The following is a 22313-nucleotide window of genomic DNA, read 5'->3' as shown; positions in this document are numbered from 1 at the left end:
TCTCAGGGATCATGGTCCTATGCTGCCTGATGTCCCATGTCTGAAAAATGCTGCTATGTCTCTGTGTGTGTGTGTGTGTGTGTATTTTTTAAAGCTTTCCCAGGCTTTTTTTTTTTTAGTTTTTTCAGGTGGTCCTTGCCTGTTTGAACATGAAAATTTCTTTAGAATCAAAAAAGATTGTCTGCAGTGTTTCCTTCAGCTTTGTCTCTCTTTTTAGAAGATGCTTATGATTTTTGAATGCTGAGATTACTGAATTGAATGAAATGATCCTGCTTATAAGCTCTAATTATATATAAAAAGAGGACTGTATTGGCTATTTGTGGATGTTGGGTGACCAGTTTCTGATATAGTTATAATAATAAGATATAATTTAATAAAGTTTGTTGTATACTAATCAAACCCTTTTTACATACAGTTTTTTCTAAAACCATCCAGTGTATACTGGTTTATCTCCAGAGCCCCAGAGATACTTTTATGTGTCAGAATTTCCTGTTCCTTGATCGTCTTATGTGTTCATGGCAATCGCAAAGGGTGGTGTTAACTATAGTCACTCTGGCTAGTCATTTATGCATTGTACTTTTTTTCTGAAAAGAGTCAAGGAATATTTCTGACCCTGTATTTATGATTTTTCATATTCTGCACACTGTAATTTCTACAGGAATTCTTTACAGATGGAAATATAATAAAAATTCTAAAAATTCATCTCCGGAAATGGATGTTTTCTTTACTAAAGTCTCTGGAATGCAAATAGGAAATCCTTGCAATATGAACTTCCATTTTTTAGTTACTAGCCAGATAAAAAGAAAACATCTCACTGTGTAACCTCACTGAGATTAGGTTCACAGGCCATCCTGAATTTAAGCGAGATCGCAATGCGAAGTAAAGGAAGGGTGTACGTATTTAAGAAACCACATCTAGTGTCTTTTCACATAACTGTGGTGGTGGACATAAGCATGTTCTTTCAGCATGATATACATTGTAACCTTCTTTTCATCTCACAGTGTCTGAAGACTCAAAAACCTTGAAAGTGGATGAAGAAACAGAAAACACAATGAGAGTTACCTGGAAACCAGCACCTGGGAAAGTTGTCAACTACCGTGTTATGTATCGCCCCCGCGGGGGTGGGAGGCAGATGGTCGCCAAAGTGTCACCCACAGTCACCTCAACCGTGTTAAAGCGACTTCAGCCCCAGACCACGTATGACATCACAGTTCTCCCAGTTTACAAGACAGGGGAAGGAAAGCTTAGGCAAGGATCAGGAACAACAGGTATGAAATCATAATAATTTGGGGGGGAAAGTGTAATATTTTAATGGGGGATTTTAATATATCTGCTTCATTTGTGAATATCGAAAATGAACTCTGTAATAAATTATGTTATAATAGTTGGATAAGATGCCTAATTAGCATATGATTTTTACCAATCTAGTTTCTTGTAAAATGATCCTACATATTAATGTTACTCTAATCTGAATTGTGAGTGCTATTTACACTCGCACTTGGCTCACACTCTAATATTCTGACTTTTATTGGGCATTATAGTTTGTGCTTTCTGACTTAACATAAAGTAAATATTTATTTTGAAGTGTTTTGCTTGTGGTGATTGCCATGTGTGCCACTTAGATATTTAGAATTCAACTTATTATTGTAGGGGTTAATAAAAAAACTCCAGAGCCTAGGCTTTTGGGTAATATTTTAATGTTTATTATCTCTACAGCTTCTCGATTTAAATCACCCAGAAACCTCAAAACATCTGATCCAACCATGTCAAGCTTCCGGGTGACTTGGGAGCCTGCACCTGGTGAGGTCAAGGGTTACAAGGTCACGTTTCATCCCACGGGAGATGACAGAAGACTGGGGGAGTTAGTGGTTGGACCGTATGACAACACAGTTGTTCTAGAGGAACTTAGGTAGGAGTGAACTCTATTTCATTTTTGTTAACAGATTGCATAACCGATGTAAATTTGTAGGCCTTCCACACACGAACACTTATGTGTCTGTCGCTGGCAGAGTATTTAAAATCAGCCCAAGTTGCTTTCTCACTCTTGTTGAGGCTGAAGTTGAGATTTGGGTTCAGACGTTCAAATTTAGGCCTGAACAAGTGTACGATTTTAATGATGTTTGTTACTAAGAGATCAGGAATGGTGTTTTTTCCCACAGCACCCCTCTTTTAAAAAACTGACATCCACATCGCACCATTTCACCAAGAGCAGCTTGTCCCCAACCAGCCCCATGGAAATGTGGGTGTTCCTGTGCTTCAGGAAAGGCCCAGGGGCTGACCCAGAGATGCCTGCGTACATCCCCTCCCAGGAGTGAGGGAGGGAGTGGGCCTTTGTGCTTGGGGTCAGCTGAGAGGCTTGGGGAAGTGGGGGCTGATGGAAGGTCTTGCTGTAGGCTCCGCAGTGGAAAAGAAGGAGGTTTGAGTTTGAACAGCAGCCTACATCCTTTATAGTGAAAAAAAACAGAGTGCTCTGCATTCATTGCCAGGTGGAAAGTTGAGTTGTTTTGACTATTCATTCAACAACACTGATATCTGTTTGCACAATACTTATTTTTATCAGAATAGGGAGGATAAAATTGATTGAGCCTACTATGTGCCAGGGGGCTTCCCTGGTGGCTCAAATGGTAAAGTATACACCTGCAATGCAGAAGACCCAGATTCGATCCCTGGGTGGGGAAGATCTTCTGGAGAAGGGAATGGCTACCCACTCGAGTACTCTTGCCTGGAGAACCCCATACACAGAGGAGCCTGGTGGGGCTGCTGTCCATGGGGTCACAAAGAGTCCGACATGACTGAGCAACTTTCACACACTATGTGCTGGGCACTGTGCCAGGGCTTTATGTTTCCTTGCAAGTACAACATTTTAAATTGTTTTCTTAAAGCCCATTACTTAGCAGTAGTAAAAGTGAGAGCTTGACCCTTTCCTAACTTGCTCAGTGGGAAGGTGGGAATTCTACATTTGATGAAAGGCAAGGTGGAAACTGGTGCCCTGAACCCCCAGTGTTCTCTAGGATGCTAGTTTCCCTCGATACCTCACAGTGTGAGCTTAAACTGGAATGTGATGGAAATTATTCTTCTTCTCTTGCAATATTATGTGTTATAACTTCCTCTGAATGAAAGTTTGTACATCAAGATGAGTATTTATAACAAAACAAAAAAAAATGCTACCACTTGAGCCTATTATACATACAGACTGTATATTTTAACATTTCAGGGCAGGTACCACCTATAAAGTAAACGTTTTTGGAATGTTTGATGGAGGAGAAAGTTCACCACTTGTTGGACAAGAAATGACAACTCTTTCTGACACAACTGTAATGCCAATTTTATCCTCTGGTAAGAAATTGAATTGCATTCTCCTAAGAAAAGTCAGTACCACGCAACTTTTTCAAATGTAAAGTGTTAGATTAATTATACCATGAAAATCAACCATTAAATTTTATGTTAAAATTTATTTCAGTAATATATACTTTAAAAAATTCTACAGACATCCAGCTAAGCACACTTTGCCAACATTTTTTTTAAGGCTTTCTTGTCAGCATTACATTAGTTACAGAGTACTGTATTGTTTAAAGCTGAGTTTTTCAATGGGTAGATGATGTACATTTCTCTCTTTTTAATGATTCAAATGCAGTTTTATTTCGCTAAAGTAATTGTAGAAAGGATTTATTTGGGCTGAGCAAGTGGTATTTGGTTATTGATACGTTAATAGGTGGGCAGCTAAGACTTGGAAAGCAAAATGGTAACATAAACCCCTTAGCCTTTCTGCTGCTGCCACGACTACAGCTTTGATACACATGAAGCTAGATTTGAACATTCTTAGCAGTGAGGGTGGTGGGTAGAGTTTACTTCTAAATATTTTCATCATTTGCTTATAAAGAGTAGGTCTTGGAAGAGCAGGAGCAGACCTGTAAAGACATAGGTGCATGGATGGCGTTGGGGAATCCTCACTCCGATGGCCCGTCCAGTATGCCAGTGATGCCTTTGTAGTATAATGAGCATCACTGAGTTTGCCTCAGTTTTTTTTTTTAATAATATAAAGATCAGATGCTAACGTGGCAAGTAGTTGAAAAATTCATAGCTGGTAACATAAGCTCTTGGAAAAGAAAGCATTTGAAAATATGGATGTGGATAAAATAAAGTCTCAACTCTTGCTGTTTTGCATTGATGTTCTATTTTTTCTCTTATGATGATATTAACTGACTTATATTTTTATTTTGTAGCTTGTGCACTGAGGATTTGGGATAATTCTCTCTTTCCAAAGCACCCTAGCTTTGTATCAGTGTTTGTCCTTGTGGTCTCTGTAGCTCTCGATTTGTATACTTCTTTGCATCCTTTTTTCTAGATTGTCTTCCTTCTCTCTTGATTTTTTAAATGTGCAGATTTCACCATTTGTATTTACCTGATTCTTATATGTAGTAGATGATTAAGTTATTTAAAACTAAATAATAGCCATCAGATTTTTAAACAATATATTTTTTACTTCAGAAGGGTTGAGAGTTCTGTGCCTAATCCTTAATAATGTATGTATTACTGAGAGTTTGCATTAATTCAAAAGATATTTTTGGCTCACTGAACCTTTTTCTGGCTTGCACATTTTAAAGTTCATCTCATACTTGTCTGCTAATGACCACTGAAAATTAAGGAAAATGCAAAGTTTTACTAAAATTATTATTTCCTTATAGTCAGAAGGCTGTACATTCCCTCTTCTATATTTCAGTGTTTGGGTTTGTGAGCCTATTCAAATTTATAATGGCAGTTTAAGTCTCCATGTTCTATGATTGTGGCCATAAATATAGTCAAAGATGAAGGAAAGATTTTCCACTGAAATGGTTATTAGAGGGATGGATAGTTCCTGTGATTCTTATTTGAAGCTCTAAGTCATATGGACGTGTTTTCAAAGTCTTGAACTCCCAATCACCTCACTGAGCCACAGAACTGAGATTGTTAGGTGACCCTGGCCCCCGGGGGTGGCAGAAGAGTGCGCTGGGAAGTAACGTGACAAAGAATGTCCCCCTGACTCCATGCTGTCTCGTGATTGCTGCGTCAGGGATGGAGTGTCTCACCCGGGCTGAAGCAGACATCGTGCTGCTGGTGGATGGATCGTGGAGCATCGGCCGGGCGAACTTTAGAACCGTCAGGAGCTTCATTTCTCGTATTGTGGAAGTCTTTGAGATTGGCCCCAAAAGAGTACAGATTGGTAGGTCTCACAACATTGACGGCATTCAGATGTCTTCATCAGGTTCGCTTACATATGCTAATACCAGTGGTGTCCTTTCAGCCCTCGCGCAGTATAGTGGGGACCCCAGAACAGAGTGGCAGCTAAATGCTCACAAAGACAAGAAGAGCTTGCTGCAGGCCGTGGCGAACCTGCCTTACAAAGGAGGCAACACCCTCACAGGTGAGCCAGATGGTTCAGGGCGCTGTCGGCTCTCGCTTTTGTCCGAGCTCGTGGCTGAATAATGATGTGGCTGATTCTCTTTTAACAATCCCACTAGGGATGGCCTTGAATTTCATTCGCCAGCAGAGCTTCAAGACCCAAGCTGGCATGAGACCTCGAGCTCGAAAAATCGGTGTTCTTATCACTGATGGAAAATCCCAGGATGATGTTGAGGCACCTTCCAAAAAACTCAAGGATGAAGGCGTGGAACTGTTTGCCATTGGTAAGTATGGATGAGAATAGCCGTGCCTCCACGGGTGACAAATATTTTTGCCAAGGATAATTTTGTAGTTAAAAATATTTTCTGAAGCATGAAAAATACAGAAACACACTTTCCCGATCACATGATTTATTAAAATAATGTGCCAGGAAGTTCATCTATTTTCTTCTTTTCTCCTTACAATGGGACAAAATTACATGGCTTCTTGGAAGAGAGTAATAAATCAAGAGGACAACTGTACTATTAATAGGATTCAGGAAAATTCCTGTTTGGTTTTCCACAGCATCATGTTTGTTTTTGATATCCACTATTTTATAATACTTTCCAGAAAAAAAACACTAAACAAACTCTTTTTGGTGGGGAATTGGTGCTAGAAGCATTGAGAAGAAGCCAAACAAAATAACCTTCAGTTTGTATTATTTTTGTTTCTATTTAATTTATGTAATCATTTTATTGTTGGGGAAAATCTTATATACATTCTAGTTAACACGGAATGTATAAGGGTAGCCTATGAAATATTTGCTTTGTTCCATGAATTTTTTTCTGAGACATGCTTTTAATTTGTGTATATCCATTTTCCCCAAGGTATTAAAAATGCTGATGAAGTTGAGTTAAAGATGATTGCAACAGATCCTGATGATATCCACGCGTACAACGTGGCGGATTTTGATTCACTTTCTAGGATCGTGGATGACCTCACCAACAACTTGTGTAACAGTGTCAAAGGTCCAGGTAAGGTTAGCCCAGGTTCTTACCCTCAGAACTGTTGGTATTTTGGTCCATTTAATTCTTTGTAGAATGGAGGGAGTGGATTACTTTGTGCATTGTGAGATGTTTAGCAGCATCCCTGAACACTGCCCACCGGATACCAGTAGTATCCCCTGAGTTATGACAACTAAAAATACCTTCAGAATGTGCTGAACGTCTGCTGGGGAGAACACTGCCCCCAGTTGAGAATCATTGATTTAGTCCTTGGGTTTTCTCTGATGGCATCAAACTGTAAATGACTTCTAGTTTATTTGGGGATACATTTAGTTTAAATGTGCCTGTATCAAACACATGCTTCCTAGGTGGCTCAGTGGTAAAGAATCCTCCTGCCAATAAAGGAGATGCAGTTTTGATCCCTGGGTCAGGAAGATCCCCTGGAGAAGGAAGTGGCAACCCACTCTAGTATTCTTGCTGGGATAATCCCTTGAACAGAGGAGCCTGGTGGGCTATGGTCCATGTGGTTGCAAAGACTTGGACATGATGGAGCGACTGCACACGTGTGCACCACACACACAGACACATACACAAGTGAGATTAGGGAATAAAGAGGTGCTTTCTCTCCTGGTGTATATTTTTCTCTGGTAAACCATCCTCACTCCATATCACTACTAAGTTACTATTAAATGCCCCAACCAGAGATGATCACATTTGATACTTTGCACTTGTAACTTCTAAACATAAAGACAAGTTACAGTGTTAGAGTGTGGATTTTTAGAAAGGGTATCATCTCTCTTTACCACTGAAGAAATAGATTTAGAGAAATACAGTTACTTACTCAAAGTCAGATGGGTAAAGATGTTTTGAGAGGTCCTTGAAAAAAGGTAGCTATTGATAAGGAATGAAGATTTAGAAATAAAATTATAGAAGTGAATTTGTAGTGGTAAGTGGTATAAAATAATTACTACCTGTGTAAATTGTAGGACAAACCATGGTAAATACTAAATTGAAGGTATTTTGAAAATTAATGATAAAATGATGGTTCTTATTGTATGAGAAAAATTTCTTTTAAGTAAGTGTAGATTCTGGTAAAGATTGTCTTTCATTAATTTACTCTGGTTTTGGAAAGTTGGAATGAGTTTAACAAAGTGGTAGAAATGGTTCACGTGCTTTGGATACTAAGGATACATTTATTTGAATGTTCCTTCTTGAATTTCTCTCTTCAAAATTTTGCAGATTTTCTTTTTGGATTTTGAACAATAGAGTGACCTTTTCCCAGGAGAAATAGAGCAGCCAGGAAGCCAGAATTTGTAGGCGTCTGGCTTTGGATTAGCTGAGAGAGTTGTAGTTTTATTTAGTTGGAGAGAACTTTGAGTGGGGATGAAAACATCTTTTATCTGTTTTACTTTATTTTTTTTACATCAGCTATGTAATAGTTGCATTCATTTAGTTTCCCAGACAGTAAAATTGCTTGATAATTTTGTAGGCTTGATTATGACCCCAGTACAATAAAGGTTAGGATACTAAGAATGGAAATGCTTTTTCCCAGCTTTGGCTTACAAAGAAAGTAGGAAGAGTTCATATGAGAATGATTTGCCATGCTCATGGAGTCACTGTATTAGCTCTCCTATGATTATTATTTGAGATGTCTCTCTAATGGTCTTATTGAGCCCAATATTTCTATTTTCACTTATATTGATTCCAAATATTTTTATATATTTGTCATTTCACCTACACTTATGAACAGAAAAAAACAAACACAGCAGTAGGATATTCCTAAATTTTAGAAGACTTGGTTGTTTCTCTCTGAGTGAGAAAGGAAGTAGGTTCTCTTACCACTGAATTAGATCCTGAAAAGGAACTAAACATGAATAAAAAATCACTTCTGTCCTCACAGAGCATAACTTATGGTTAAGAAGATAAGACATGAATGTAAATAATCAACATGATGATGAAGGCAGTGAACTTGGGTGGTACCAATAGCGATAGAGGCGATAGAGTTGTCAGGCCCCATGTTGTCATTTACTGATACATGCAGAAGGTGGGAGAGCAGAGAGAGTATCCGGGATGAGTCGGAGGTATTGAATCTAGGTGACTGATAAACTGTGATGCTGTCAGGATGAGGGGAGCGGCTTTTAAAGGATGACAAGAGCTCAGATTTGAATTTCCTGAGGGTGAAGAATCTTAGGCCACCCATTCAGAGAGGACTTAGGGGCACTGGGCTGATTTACTGGAGAAGACTCTTGAGAGTCCCTTGGACTGCAAGGAGATCAAACCAGTCCATCGTGAAGGAAATCATTCCTGAATATTCATTGGAAGGACTGATGCTGAAGCTGAAGCTCCTATGCGTCGGCCACCGGATGCAAAGAGCTGGCTCATTAGAAAAGACCCCTGATGCTGGGGAAGATTGAGAGCAGGAAGAGAAGGGGGCAGCGGAGGATGAGATGGTTCGATAGCATCACCAACTCAATGGACATGAATTTGAGCGAACTCCAGGAGATAGTGGAGGACAGGAGCCTGGCCTGCTGCAGCCCATGGGGTTACAAAGAGTTAGATGTGATTTAGCAACTGAACAAGAACAACTGTAACTTGTTAGTATATGAAAGAATGTGTACAACTGTAACTTGTTAGTATATGAAAGAATGTGTACAACTGTAACTTGTTAGTATATGAAAGAATGTGTACAACTGTAACTTGTTAATATATGAAAGAATGTGTACAACTGTAACTTGTTAGTATATGAAAGAATGTGTACAAAAGCTTGAAATACGGAGAGGAACGCCACTGCAACCTAATTTAAATACCGTCATCTTGCTGTGATAATGAAAAAGTCTATGTACTTCATTTCCATGTGCAGGTGACTTGGAAGCACCTTCCAACCTAGTTCTTTCTGAGCGGACCCATCGTTCTATGAGAGTGAGCTGGACACCTCCTTCTGACAGCGTGGACAGGTACAAGGTGGAATACTACCCAGTGTCAGGAGGGAAACGGCAAGAAGTGAGTAGACCTCACAACCCGCTCCTTCCTGTCCCGAGATTGGGTCCTCCTCCTTAGGGCTCTGGGAGGAATGCCGGGGGGGAAGTAGGGGGCAGAACTGGGTCCATGGTGGTGTTCTCCATTTCTTGCAGGGCAAGCACTTCCATTTGGGCTTAATTAGAGGGAAGAGCTTTTAATTTCTTATGCTTTCCAAGAATTGCACATATCAATACAATTTTTAATTAGGGATTAAGAGGGTGTTTAATTTGTTCATGAGTTTATACGAGAATCATCGAGTAGGAAGGAAACATTGAGGATGTTCTAGTTTTATGCACTCATCTTACAAATAAGGAAACAACAGCTGGGAGCATAAACTGTATGGATTATCCAAGATCTCACTGTAATCTGATAGTTTTCAAAAACAAAAGACAATGACCTCATTAAAGAATATTTCTTAAACTCATTGAAGTTAACTCCTTCACAATTAACAGTAGAAAAGAGGGAACTGATTCTAACAGAAGTTGTTATTTTTTGTAAATTTTCATCCCTAGTTTTATGTGAGCCGATTGGAAAGGAGCACGGTCCTGAAAGATCTGAAGCCTGAAACTGAATATGTTGTCAATGTGTATTCTGTAGTGGAAGATGAATACAGTGAGCCTCTGAAGGGCACAGAAAAAACATGTAAGTCAGATTAAAAAAAAAACTCAATGTTTAATTTATTAAGGTAAAGAGGTGACAGGCCATGTGGGATTTTTTTTCATTTTCATTTAAAAAAATTATTGAAATATTGTTGATTTACAGAGTTGTGTTAGTTTCAATGGTATATAGCAAAGTGATTCAGTTATATGTGTACATTTTAGTTTTCAGATTTTTTTGAGATTCTTATAGATTATTAAAAGATACTGAGTGTAGTTCCCTGTGCTATACAGTAGGTTCTTGTTGATTGTCTATTTCATATATAGTTGTTGTTGTTCAGTCGCTAAGTTGTGTCTGACTCTTTGTGACCCCATGGACTGCAGCACACCAGGCTTCCCTGTCCATCACCATCTCCTGGAGTTTGCTCAAACTCAAGTCCATTGAATCGATGATGCCATCCAACCATCTCATCCTCTGTTGCCCTCTTCTCCTCCTATCCTCCATCTTTTTCAGTATCAGGGTTTTTTTTTGTATATCAGATCAGATCAGTCGCTCAGTCATGTCCGACTCTTTGAGACCCCATGAATCGCAGCACACCAGGCCTCCCTGTCCATCACCAACTCCCGGAGTTCACCCAGACTCACGTCCATCGAGTCAGTGATGCCATCCAGCCATCTCATCCTCTGTCGTCCCCTTCTCCTCTTGCCCCCAATCCCTCCCAGCATCAGAGTCTTTTCCAATGAGTCAACTCTTCGCATGAGGTGGCCAAAGTACTGGAGTTTCAGCTTCAGCATCATTCCTTCCAAATATTTTTGGAGAAGGCAATGGCACCCCACTCCAGTACTCTTGCCTGGAAAATCCCATGGATGGAGAAGCCTGGTGGGCTGCAGTCCATGGGGTCGCTAAGAATCCGGCACGACTTCACTTTCACTTTTCACTTGCATGTATTGGAGAAGGAAATGGCAACCCACTCCAGTGTTCTTGCCTGGAGAATCCCAGGGACAGAGGAGCCTAGTGGGCTGCCGTCTATGGGGTCGCACAGAGTCGGACACGACTGAAGCAACTTAGCAGCAGCAGCAGCAGCAGCAGCAGTGTGTATATTTTAACCCCAGCCTCCTGATTTATCTCTCCCCACCTCTGCCACTATCCCCCTTGGTAACTCTAGTTTTTCTATGTCTGTGAGTCTATCTGTGTTTTGTAAATAAGTTCATTTGTAGCGTGTGGGATTTCTGTAAGCCTTCCGAATCATCCCTTTATTTGATATCTCTTCAACACACATTTACTGAATGTGTACTTTGTGCAGGTTCTCAATAAATACTCTGTGATTTTCTGCTTTTACCAGCTGCTCCTACCATCTTGGAACCCACTGGGTATTCATGGCAAGAGTTTACCTTAGAGGGAAGGGTACCTTTCACGATTGTCCACCTCTTAAGGGAAGGTACCATGTGGGGAGTGGGACTCAGAGTATCTGGAGGAGCAGCTGTGCAGGAATCATCTGATTCAGTTCTGCATGAGGCCAGATCTTCCAGCTGGCAGCGAGAGCTCCTTTTTTATTGACTTTTGGACTCTGGCCTTTACCAGAGAAGCTCTGATGGCTTTGGCTTTGAGTAGAGCTTTGAGGAAAGATATTCCTCACTCCTATTCCTGGTGGGGTTTCTGAGGCCATATGAAAATACTCTTTCCTTCTCCCATCTTCTTGGCTGACCTCCAGGAAGAAGGGAGGCCTTTTATAAGAAAGAGGAAGGAATGGGCGTAACTCCAAGTCAAGAATTGACTCCACTGACTGCTCAGTCCCTTAGGTCTTTATCTCTCCTATTTCCCTTCATATTAGACCATTAGGTGGGAAATAATATATTTCATAATGGGCAGGATTAATCTGATAATTCCTTAAAACTTTAAAGTCCATCTTTGAACAAAAAACTAGAAAGCTGTGTGGATATTAAGTGAAGAGGAAACTGTAAGCCTGTTACTGTGCCTTATGGGCTAATCTTCTCTTTGAAGAATCCCCTGAGTTCCACTTATTAATAGACATCACTCTCACTTATTTTTTTAAAGTAAAAATGAAATGAAATACTAGGTTGGCTTTTTATGTATGAAATTCTATGATTGAAGAATGAAAATGGTCGATTTACAGATGTTCCAGAAAAAGAGACTGAAACCTCAGGAAGTTATTCTCTGTTTTGGCTTTCAGATAGACACTAGAATGCCATTTTACATTTAAATGTCTTTTTCTCTATGAAATAGTTATCACATGCAGTCTTAGTAGGTGTTGGTGGTAAACAATGAGATTGGGTTTTTGAGGGGAGAGAAAGGGCTTCTATTAACTCTCACTGATTACTCACAGCAGCCCATTTTCTATTTACCATACACTAATATCAGTAACTGCATTGCACTTTACCACTGAGCCACTGGAAGCAGTTAACAAATAAGGAGAATGACAAGAGTTAGACAGATGTTTGCTTTTTCATTTTCAACAGTGCCAGTGCCTGTGGTCAGCCTGAACATTTACGACATTGGCTCAACCACCATGCACGTGCAGTGGCAGCCAGTGGGGGGCGCTACCGGCTACACTGTGACCTACGAACCCATCAATGCCACAGTTCCGACCAAGCCCAAAGAGGTGGGAGCCCTTTGTTTGTTTATCTTGTCTCTTCTGGAGGCTTCACTGTTGTCGAGTCCCCATTAAGGGGCTCATTAGCTCATGTATAGCTTTACACACAAAACAAAAACAGATTAGATTTGTGGCCTGTGACACATCTTAAAAAATATAATATATATATATATATCAGTATGAAAAGGGAAATGCTGTTCAGAGAAATGAAAAATAAAAGTTGTGTTCAAATCTAGTGGTCACAGCTTGGTGTGATTGGCTGTCCCTCATTAGCGGAAATGTTTTATTTGAATGTGTTCTTTCGCCTTGGCTCATCCATCTGCAGATGCGCCTGGAGCCGACAGTGAATGATGTGCAGCTGAGTGACCTCTTCCCCAACACCGAGTATGCAGTTACAGTCCAGGCTGTCCTGCATGACCTCACCAGTGAACCGGTCACAGCAAGGGAAGTCACCTGTAAGATGTCGCTGGGTTTCCTTCTTCTCTCATTGCTGTGAATGAGGCTCATTTGTTAAGCTTTTTCTTTTGCCCAATGATGCTAAAACTGATTTTGATTGTTTGTGTATAAGTTGTAGGGTTATTCATTATGGCCAAGGTTGTTTCTAGACTTAGGGCAGCATCTTAATCAATTATTAAGATTTGCATTTATTTTTCCATATTTAACATATTAGATTTTCAGATGGTATCTTATAATCAGTGGTGTCTTACCATTGCTCTTGGTGAGGTGTCAGTCAGGGAACAGAGCATAAAATAATGGTGCATCTTAAAGTCCATGTTGTCGATCCATGAATATGGTATACACCATTAGTGAGAAGGGGATGTTGGAGAAAAATACTAGGTTTAAGATCAAGATGTTCCAAGTTCTTGTTGAAGTAGAAACTATGGCACATCCGAATCAGTCTGTTTATGTTAAGTAAATTAACTTAATCCCCAAACATATTGATCAACTATGATGTTCCAGTCTTGTGCCTAGGTTTTGGGAATGTCCTAATAAATAACGTAGAGCAAGGTAGAGGACCCTGACTCCTTCATGGTTTGCACTTCTCTCGTGTGTGTTGTTCAGCCTTCTGTGTGTTTCTGGTTTGTTTCACTAGCATTTCGGTGCTTTTTCTTGAAAAGTGACAGTGATGGCACTTAGGACCCTGGTCTTACCCAGCTGGTAGTTTCGTTTCATGCTTCTTGAGGTGGGCATGCTGGGATTCTAAGCATGTCTTGGCTTACATTTTGTGAGTCTCAGACTGCATTTCTAAGGAAATTAAGAAGTTGTAAGAAACCTTCAGGGGGGTAAGGGGCTGAGACAGAGGCATGAAGAGATAGAAAAGAGAAACCCTGCAAGGCGGGGCAGGATATAGTCACTGACATCAAATAATCACCTTTTACATGTCAGACCCTATTGGAGCTTGTGACTTGTAGAAATGGGGTGGTGGTGGGTGGACAGAGTAGGAATCCAGCCAGGCATGGCGACATATCCTGGAGGTGCTGAGTGAGGGGACCCAAGTCATAGTGGGATTAAAGACAGACGTGGCTATAGATTTGGATATAGGGCTGGACTGCAGCAGCGGAGGAGGGGGAGGACACAGAAAGAGGCCGAGAGAAGAAAGCATTGAAGGGATGCAGGGGTAGGAGCAGAGAGGTGGAGATTCAGGAAGAGACATGTGCAGACTTGAAATGAGAGACGAAGAAAGCTGGTCAAACAGGCAGCTAGAAAGAGTGAGCTACGTCTCATGTGACAAGAGAAAAACTCTTCTTTAGTTATCCTCCTCCTTGTCCTTTTTAAGGTGAAGGTTTGTTTGACTTGGGAAAAATTTATCGTTGGATTTGCTCCTAACCATTTGGGTTTCTGTGGGTTTTTTCTTATGAACTTATTGGATGTGTAATTTTGAATCATCTTCATTCTTCACTCTTGTAACTGTTTTGTTTTGCTATCACATAACTTCAGGAAGCATGACACTTTGATTTCAATCTCAACTGATTTAATATTTGATAAAAAACATAAGCTGTACATTTATGGCAAATTATGATTTATTATAGCTGAGCAGCAAGTAAGAGTTTATTTAAATAGAATGGGAGAAAGTTAAATATGAATGAGAAAGAGTTGTTATAAAAATTTTAATGTATCCTATTTTTAAAAAGCCTTCTTAAGAATTCTGCTGTATCTCATAGAATCAAAGTGCTTTTGTCATCATGACCAATTTGTTTAGTTACTTTGCTGCACACCTTTAAGTTTTCTTCAAGCAACTTCTTGAAAGCTCGTGTGGAAGCTGCAGAGCTTTGTGGTTGAGAATAAATTCTGGTCCTAATTTATCATGCGTCTCCAGTGCCTCTGCCCAGTCCCCGAGACCTGAAACTCAGAGATGTGACTCACAGCACCATGAACGTTGCATGGGAACCCGCACCTGGAAAAGTGCGAAAATACATCGTTCGCTACAAAACCCCAGAAGAGGAAGCCAAAGAGGTAGGTTGAGGTTGGAAGCGGTTTAGAAATATTTGTTTTCCTAGTAGTTTAACAGAAGAATCTAAACAGGTATAGCATGTTTTGAATACTTGACACTTTATGAACATACTGTTGAAAACTTGTCATATATTAACAAAGCACTATTTGAATATTGATAATATATTGGACTGTTTTGCATTTAGTTTAGAAATGTTTTGCTGTGTGATATTAATCCTAAAACATCATCCCTTAGTAGATGAAGGGTTACAGAATCTAGATGGTATTTCACTCTCCACCTGATGCCTAATATGATGCTCTGCATTCTATGAATGACTAAGAAAATGTCATAATGATGTTCCTAAAAATGAAAGGTAGCAAGGGGATTCAGGAAAGAAGAGGGGGAGTTTGTTGAGGAATATAGGGAGGTAGGACAGTTGAATGGGACAGAGAGAAAGTATGAATATAGTGTCAGAAAGGTGTCTCTTTGGCTTTGAACGTTTCTGAATTGATGTTGGGATGAAAAGCTATTTCTGTGACAACCTGCTTCAGAGTGGGAGCAAACTGAGGGGCTTCACCAGCAAATGGGTTTAAAATGTACGTTCCCCTGAAGGGACATGTAAGAACCTCAGAGGCAGTTTTGGAAGCTAGAAATAGTTTCTGTAAGCACCCAGTTGCAGACTGTGCTGGTCTTCTGAACTGCGTGCAGGCTAATTTAGACCTGTGCACATATTCTTTTCATTCTGGGTTTCAATTTTCAGAAGCAGTACAATGACCAGTGGGTCTTACAAGCTAATGCACAGGAGAATTTTTCTGAAAGCAATGAGGCAGTGACTCACAGGGAAATGGGGAGAAAGCGATGAGGTTGTTTGAATTCCTAGGCTGTCATCATTTACCAAACACAAGTCTCTAGTACATACATCGTTTCCACTTTGGAAACTATAAATGGTCTTCAGTTCCTGGACTGTTAGGCAAATTGGAAAACTTTGCTGTTTTTTTTTTTCTGTACTGCAGTTCTCATGCTCTCGTGCTGAGAGACACAGCCAACAACAGAGAGAGGTCAAAACTAAACTTTGTAAAAATAGTTCTACCGCTCTATTACAGGTAGAGGTGGACAGGTCACGGGCCAGCACACCGCTTAAAGACCTCTTCTCACAAACCCTGTACACAGTCAGCGTGTCTGCTGTATACGAAGAGGGGGAGTCTCCCCCAGTGACTGCGCAGGAAACCACCCGTGAGTTGGGCTCATGCTTTAATGATAATTGGGAAATAGCACTGCATGCGTGTGTCACTAACTGATTATTTCATTTCTTAAAATTAAAAAAAATTTTTCCAATGGAAGTATAGTTGATTTATCATGTTGTGTTAGTTTCAGGTGTACAGCAAAGGGATTCAGTTTTATATGGACCTCTATAATATATACTGTAGATATATGTATATTCCTTTCCGGAATCTTTTCCCTTATAGGTATTACAAAATGTTGAATGTAGTTCTCTGTGCATATCTTAATGTTGTTTTTGCCAGAATTTAATACTGTTTGGGATCAGGCGGTTCCTCACTTAGTCACTTCCCATCTTCTATCCTTAGGTCTATTCCTTTTGTGATAATTTCTCTCCTGTTATTCTACCAGCCACTGTCACTAACTTGTCTTCCAGATACTTAACTGGTGTGTGTGTGTGTGTGTGTGTGTGTGGAGGCGGGGGTAGAGTGAAAGCGTGCTACTTCCATAGTATTTAACTCAATTATTATTGCCTGTCGGGCTTTTCCTGTCTATACCACTTCCCTCTGGCTCCCTCCTAATGAATTCCATGTATTTTGCTCAACTTTGAACCTCCAGTTTCTGGCTCAGTGCTTAGCATGTCATTTTCTAGATAAGTGGTGTTTAAAAAATTGAAGTCTAGAGCCAGCAGAGTTCCCAAGAAATATATTAGGAGCCACGTAGGTAATTCAAGATTTTCTAGTAGCCACATTAGAAAAGATAAGGAGAAAAATGAAATTCACTTTAATAATGTGTTGCATTCAACCCAGTTTGTCCAAAATATTAACATTTTAAAATTTACCAGTATAGTAATTATTAGTGAGATATTTCACATTTTTTTTTGATAATAATTAAAAAAAACCTTATGTGTCTTAATTTGGGGCTTCCCTAGTGGCTCAGTGGTAAAGAATCTGCCTGCAGTGCAGGAGATGCAGGAGATGTGGGTTTGATCCCTGGGTCAGGAAAATCTCCTGGAGGAGGAAATGGCAACCCACTCCAATATCTGTGCCTGGAGAATCCCTTGGATAGAGAAGTCTGGTGGGCTACCGTCCATAGAACTTCAAAGAGAAGGATACGACTGAACAACTGAACATACACGCACACACGTGTCTTAATTTAAGCTTTCAGTGCATCTCAACTCAGATGCCACGTCTCAAGTACTCATTAGCTACATGTGACTGTTGGCTCTCATGGTGGACAGCACAGGTTTAGAGAATTCAAACAACTTGCCCAGCCTCGCCCAGGAAGCTAGTGGTGGGATAAGTGCTGTGATCCAAAACTTTTCCAGCATCTTTATCACCAGAGGATCAGAAACTCTTCAGTGCCCGGCTGTCTGTACACGATCAACGCATCTTGTCAAATATCACAGCCTCCTATGTAACTTCGGATAGTCTCTACCTCTGCTATTTTCTTACCATGTGAAATCTCCTAGCAACTTCAATTGCCTTCTTGGCATCAGTTCTTACCTGGAAAGGGTAGTGGCTGGAGATGAAAATTTGCCCATAGGTGCACACTGGCATAAATATAACAGGAATAGTAAAGGGAAGGAAAGGTCAGGAAGAAAGACTAGTGAAAGCAGGTAATTTAATATTAATACTTGTTTTTAATCCTTAAGATTTCCTAGGAACTTTTAGACACATCCAAAGTGCATCCTTCATGGTTGGTTTGTTTCTGCAGTCATGCTTGTCAAAGTGGGACCAGTCTTTTTATCTCAATGGGCCTTTTCATTGTCATTATTAGAAACAAATTTTTGATGGCTCTGGCTTTTGTGTAGTTGGCTTTGGTTACCAGGAGATAGAGGAATAATTGACAATGAAAGCTCAGAACGGGTGGCAGACGTTCCAAATTGCTTGCAGTGCAAGCTCGCTGGGGTGCCTGGTCAGTAGAAGAATCCTTAGCTGGGATTTCAGCCATCGTCAGCACTGCAGGGCTATTCCTGTCTCTGAACAGAGTTGATACAGTCAGCTTCACGTTGTGTGTCAGGTTAGTAATCTGTAGGAAAAGCTTATCTGTGGGTTACTTAGATTGTAAGTAACGATCTTCATGAACCATGAAGGTTCATGCTCTCTCTGATACTACAGGCTAAAGTTTGCCTTCTGTGTTGCTTGTTGAAAAGAGTCCAGGGTTTTCCTTAGATTCTCAAAAAGTGTGAAGGGCAAAATGATGAAGAACCACTGCGTTAGAATAGTATGACTAAATGGTACCTTTGAAAAAAAAATCACCATTTTAATAGACTGAAGCAGTCTGTTATATCCATAAAATACTTGCAGTTCTCAGGGCTCTCTCCCATATTTACTTTCAAATGAACTGAATTTGTAAGACACTTGGTTCTAATGTTGTCAGCCAGTTTCCTCAAGTCCGTTCAAGGCTGTTTTATTATATTGAGTTTGTAGATCACATCCAAAAACATAGCCTTCTCTCATGACAGACACCGTGCCAGCCCCAACAAACCTACAGATTACTGAAGTAACACCAGAGAGTTTCAGAGGGACTTGGGACCATGGAGCTTCTGATGTGTCTCTCTATAGAATCACCTGGGCGCCTTCAGGAAGCGCAGATAAGATGGAGGTAGTGTTAATTCTTTTTTTTTTTTTTTTAAATATATGACCTTTGTTGCCTGAAAAGCATCGTTTCCTACTAGTGACATTTGAGCTCATGGCATGCCTCAAAGCAGGAAGAACATCTGGCTAAATGATGTCAACCAGCTGCCGTGGAGCTGTGATGCACACGGTGACTTAATCTTGTGTGGGCTTGTTTTTTTTTTCCTCTTTCCTTAAGACCATCCTAAATGGAGATGAGAATACTCTGGTGTTTCAAAACCTGAACCCCAACACTCTCTATGAAGTTTCTGTTACCGCCATTTATCCTGATGAGTCAGAAAGCGATGACCTGATTGGCAGTGAGCGTACACGTAGGTGTTTAACCTTCAGTAGGACATTTTTTTTTTTTTAATTAACAGAATAGAGCTTTGGCTGAATTAGTAATATTTTGCCACTCTCTCTCTCTTTTTTTTTTTTTAGTGCGTTTGATACCCTTAACAACACAAGGTAAGAACTTAATTTGCTGATTGTATGAGTCCTGAACAAATGAATGAATGAAAAATACCACAAAATCCATTGCAAATAGGCCTTCTGCTTTTACAATAAATTGTAAGGTGTTGATTGGGACCTCTTTTAAACAGGTCTCTCTGGAAGAATTTTTCTCCTTGCTACTATCTGTTAAGGAGTCCTTTGAGACTCAATGACCATCATTTGTTACGGGGTCAGATTTAGTTCTGAGTCTAGAAGTACAAAACTCTGCTCATGTCCTTGGAGACAGTGCATATTTGTGGGGGAGGCATTCTTCAGTTTGTTTACTCTGTTTCTCAACAATCTTTTCTCAGCTCCAAAGAGTGGCCCACGAAACCTTCAGGTGTACAATGCAACATCCAATAGCTTGACTGTTAAGTGGGATCCTGCTAGTGGTCGTGTGCAGAAATACAGAATCACCTACCAGCCTTCGACAGGGGAAGGCAATGAACAAACGGTAATCTGTTGGGAAAAAAGATACCTGGTTACGTTCTTTTTCTCCTCAAGCTATCACTCCCAGTGTTTAGTTAGTCAGACTTACTGTTTTGAGAGTTATGAAATTTACTGTATTAGTTGGAATTATTTGGCTCCATCCCTAATGGAGCCTCATAGCATCAGGCTTGTCCCTCAGTGTATTCATGTTTTCTTAAAAACTATTAGGGCTGGGTTATCCATGAGGGTATTTAGATTTTTGAGTCTCTTTGTATTTTCATTTCTTATGTCTCTGACTTGATCAAGTGTTGAGAGAGTTTGCTAATCTTCCATTATTCTAATTTTTCTGTTTTTTGCATGTCATGATGTACGTCTTAGTTCTGGTGTTTCTTGATCTGGGTACCTGTTCAGCCTGACTTATACTATTTATCACATTTGCATTGATCCAAATGGAGGTTCCTGAGGAAGACAGTAGGACTGTAAACTCGGCCTTCATCTTCTTTATCTTCCCAGACTTCCCTTATTTAACAGAGCCCTTGTCCATTCCCTTTGCTTACTTTGAACCTTCTCCAGCTTTGTTTTATGAAAGGTGTGGCCCAAACAGCACACATTACCCTGGGTCAGGAAGCAGTGTGATTTTTATTTCGACAGAGTGATGCTTTCTGATTTATTTCAAATACTTCATTTGGTGAGGTCTGGCATTTTGTTGACTTTTGCGGGACTGTACTCTTTCCTCACAAAGCCTTAGAGAGAGATGAGTTATTAACTTTTAATCATTCGACTCCAAGCTCCAGCAAATGGTCCATACCTGTTCCCAGTTTAGAGGTGTTAGGAGAGGTAGATGCTGGCAGTGGTTAAAGGTCTCTGAACCCACACAGTAAGTGGATTATGCTGAACTAATGCTGCTTGTGAGCTGCTCTGTTGAGGTTTCCGTAGAACCTGACTTAGGGAGTGTGATACATTTGGATTAAAAATTTCTTAGAGTTCATCATAATGAACTAAATACCTAGTGTCATCAAGTGGCTTTTATATAAAATAAGACATTTAATGCATTGATATTTTAATGACAGAAACAGAACTTTCATCTGAGCTGGGCCAGATTTAGATAAAACTTGTCCTTAGCATTTCTGTTCTTGGTGATACTGACCATCGAACTGCTGCCTCGAGTCTTTTTTCCTATCCCTCAGCTGTTTGTTGTAAGCAGAAGGAGTGTCCTCAACTTATCCTCTGTAAAGTATTAGCTGACAGTCCCTTAGAGTCTGTTATTCTTAGGGCTATTTGCCTTTTAATGCTGGCTCATAAAATAACCAAAGTAATGACTTACTGATGCTAGCATTATTTTGGAGAACTGGATGTAAGGAGTAGGCACACTCTTCTGTTTCCTCATGGGGCTAATTCTACTAAGTGAATGCTTTCAGATTTGTTAAGTATCAAATACGTTGATAGTTTGCTCTCATAATCTCAGATACTAAATTTGTTAAAATTAGCCACTGTGGGCTTCCCTGGTGGCTCAGACAGTAAAGAATCCGCCTGCAATGCAGGAGACCTGGGTTTGACCTGAGGGTTGGGAAGATCCCCTGGAGGAGGGCATGGGAACCCACCCCAACATTCTTGCCTGGAGAATCCCCATGGACAGAGGAGCCTGGCGGGCTACAGTCCATCGGGTCGCAAAGAGTCGGATGCAACTGACGACTAAGTGGCAGCAGTGGTTGAGTTTGCCCGTGCGGAAGAGGAGTGCAGTGATTCACTGAAGTTTTCCCTGAAACTCACACCACGTGAGTGGATGGGTGCTAAGTGGGGAACATCTGGACCAGCTGTGGCATGTGCACTCGTGGTGGGCAGCATGCCATTTTCATGCGATTTTAATTAGTCTGGCATAAGCATCTGAATTCGGTAGACTGTTAACAAATCATACAAATTTCCCTTTCAACAAGATAACGAGATGGCCTTAAGCGGGACTCTGTAATCAGAGGACGTTGAGAGAGCTTCATACCACAAGGCTGGAATCCTGGAGTGTGGCCTGGCGGAGGGTCCCCTCATGTAGTTTCCCAGCTCATGCTGTTAGAGGGGTAGTTTTTGAGGGGGAAACCAAAAGCTTTAGATCTTTTGCTGAATCATTTTAATGTGTTTTTAAAGCAAATAAGAAACATCTGTAAAAAAGGTTAAGAATAATACTGAATGGTGTGGCACCTCCAATACTGTGCAGTTCTTTGCTATCTTAAAGTTCCTGTGCAACTTGCTTATGATTAATGCCTTTTTTTGGGGAAGAGTTCTGTGAAACGTGTTTTGGATGAAATTTCACAGTGCTGGCAGCTAGCACGTTGAAATATCTTTTTAAGGTCACCAGGTTTAAGGCTTAAAATCCTTTTTATGATTGAAGGTACATCTTTTACATTTAAAATTATACCTAAGATATATTTCGAACTTTCACTGTGGGACATGTTTCCAGATCTTGGCAAACGTCTCTCTATAACTACCCTGTAGAAAGAGCTTTCTCTAGCAGGTTAGTGAGATGGAGAGACAAGGCTGACACTTAC

General features: G+C 40.3%; 1 protein-coding gene across 4 annotated transcripts in view; it reads left to right on the top strand.

Annotated features, from left to right (window-relative positions):
• COL12A1 (collagen type XII alpha 1 chain) overlaps positions 1-22313 on the top strand; it is a 115137-nt gene that overhangs the window by 39074 nt on the left and 53750 nt on the right. For 2 of the 4 annotated variants that reach the window (XM_059889593.1, XM_059889594.1), the window contains exons 14-30: positions 1002-1268; positions 1717-1909; positions 3215-3336; positions 5051-5200; positions 5282-5401; positions 5499-5663; positions 6246-6392; positions 9223-9362; positions 9893-10022; positions 12455-12597; positions 12914-13043; positions 14906-15046; positions 16127-16252; positions 18705-18844; positions 19055-19187; positions 19297-19323; positions 19659-19801. In XM_059889593.1, the coding sequence (XP_059745576.1) occupies positions 1002-1268; positions 1717-1909; positions 3215-3336; positions 5051-5200; positions 5282-5401; positions 5499-5663; positions 6246-6392; positions 9223-9362; positions 9893-10022; positions 12455-12597; positions 12914-13043; positions 14906-15046; positions 16127-16252; positions 18705-18844; positions 19055-19187; positions 19297-19323; positions 19659-19801 (2417 nt within the window). 4 annotated transcript variants of the gene reach the window in all.

Source organism: Bos taurus, chromosome 9, assembly GCF_002263795.3.
Source record: "Bos taurus isolate L1 Dominette 01449 registration number 42190680 breed Hereford chromosome 9, ARS-UCD2.0, whole genome shotgun sequence".
In the NCBI taxonomy this organism is placed as follows: domain Eukaryota; kingdom Metazoa; phylum Chordata; class Mammalia; order Artiodactyla; family Bovidae; genus Bos; species Bos taurus.
Note: the sequence above shows the minus strand (reverse complement) of the source record. Positions and strands in the feature narration are given on the sequence as shown.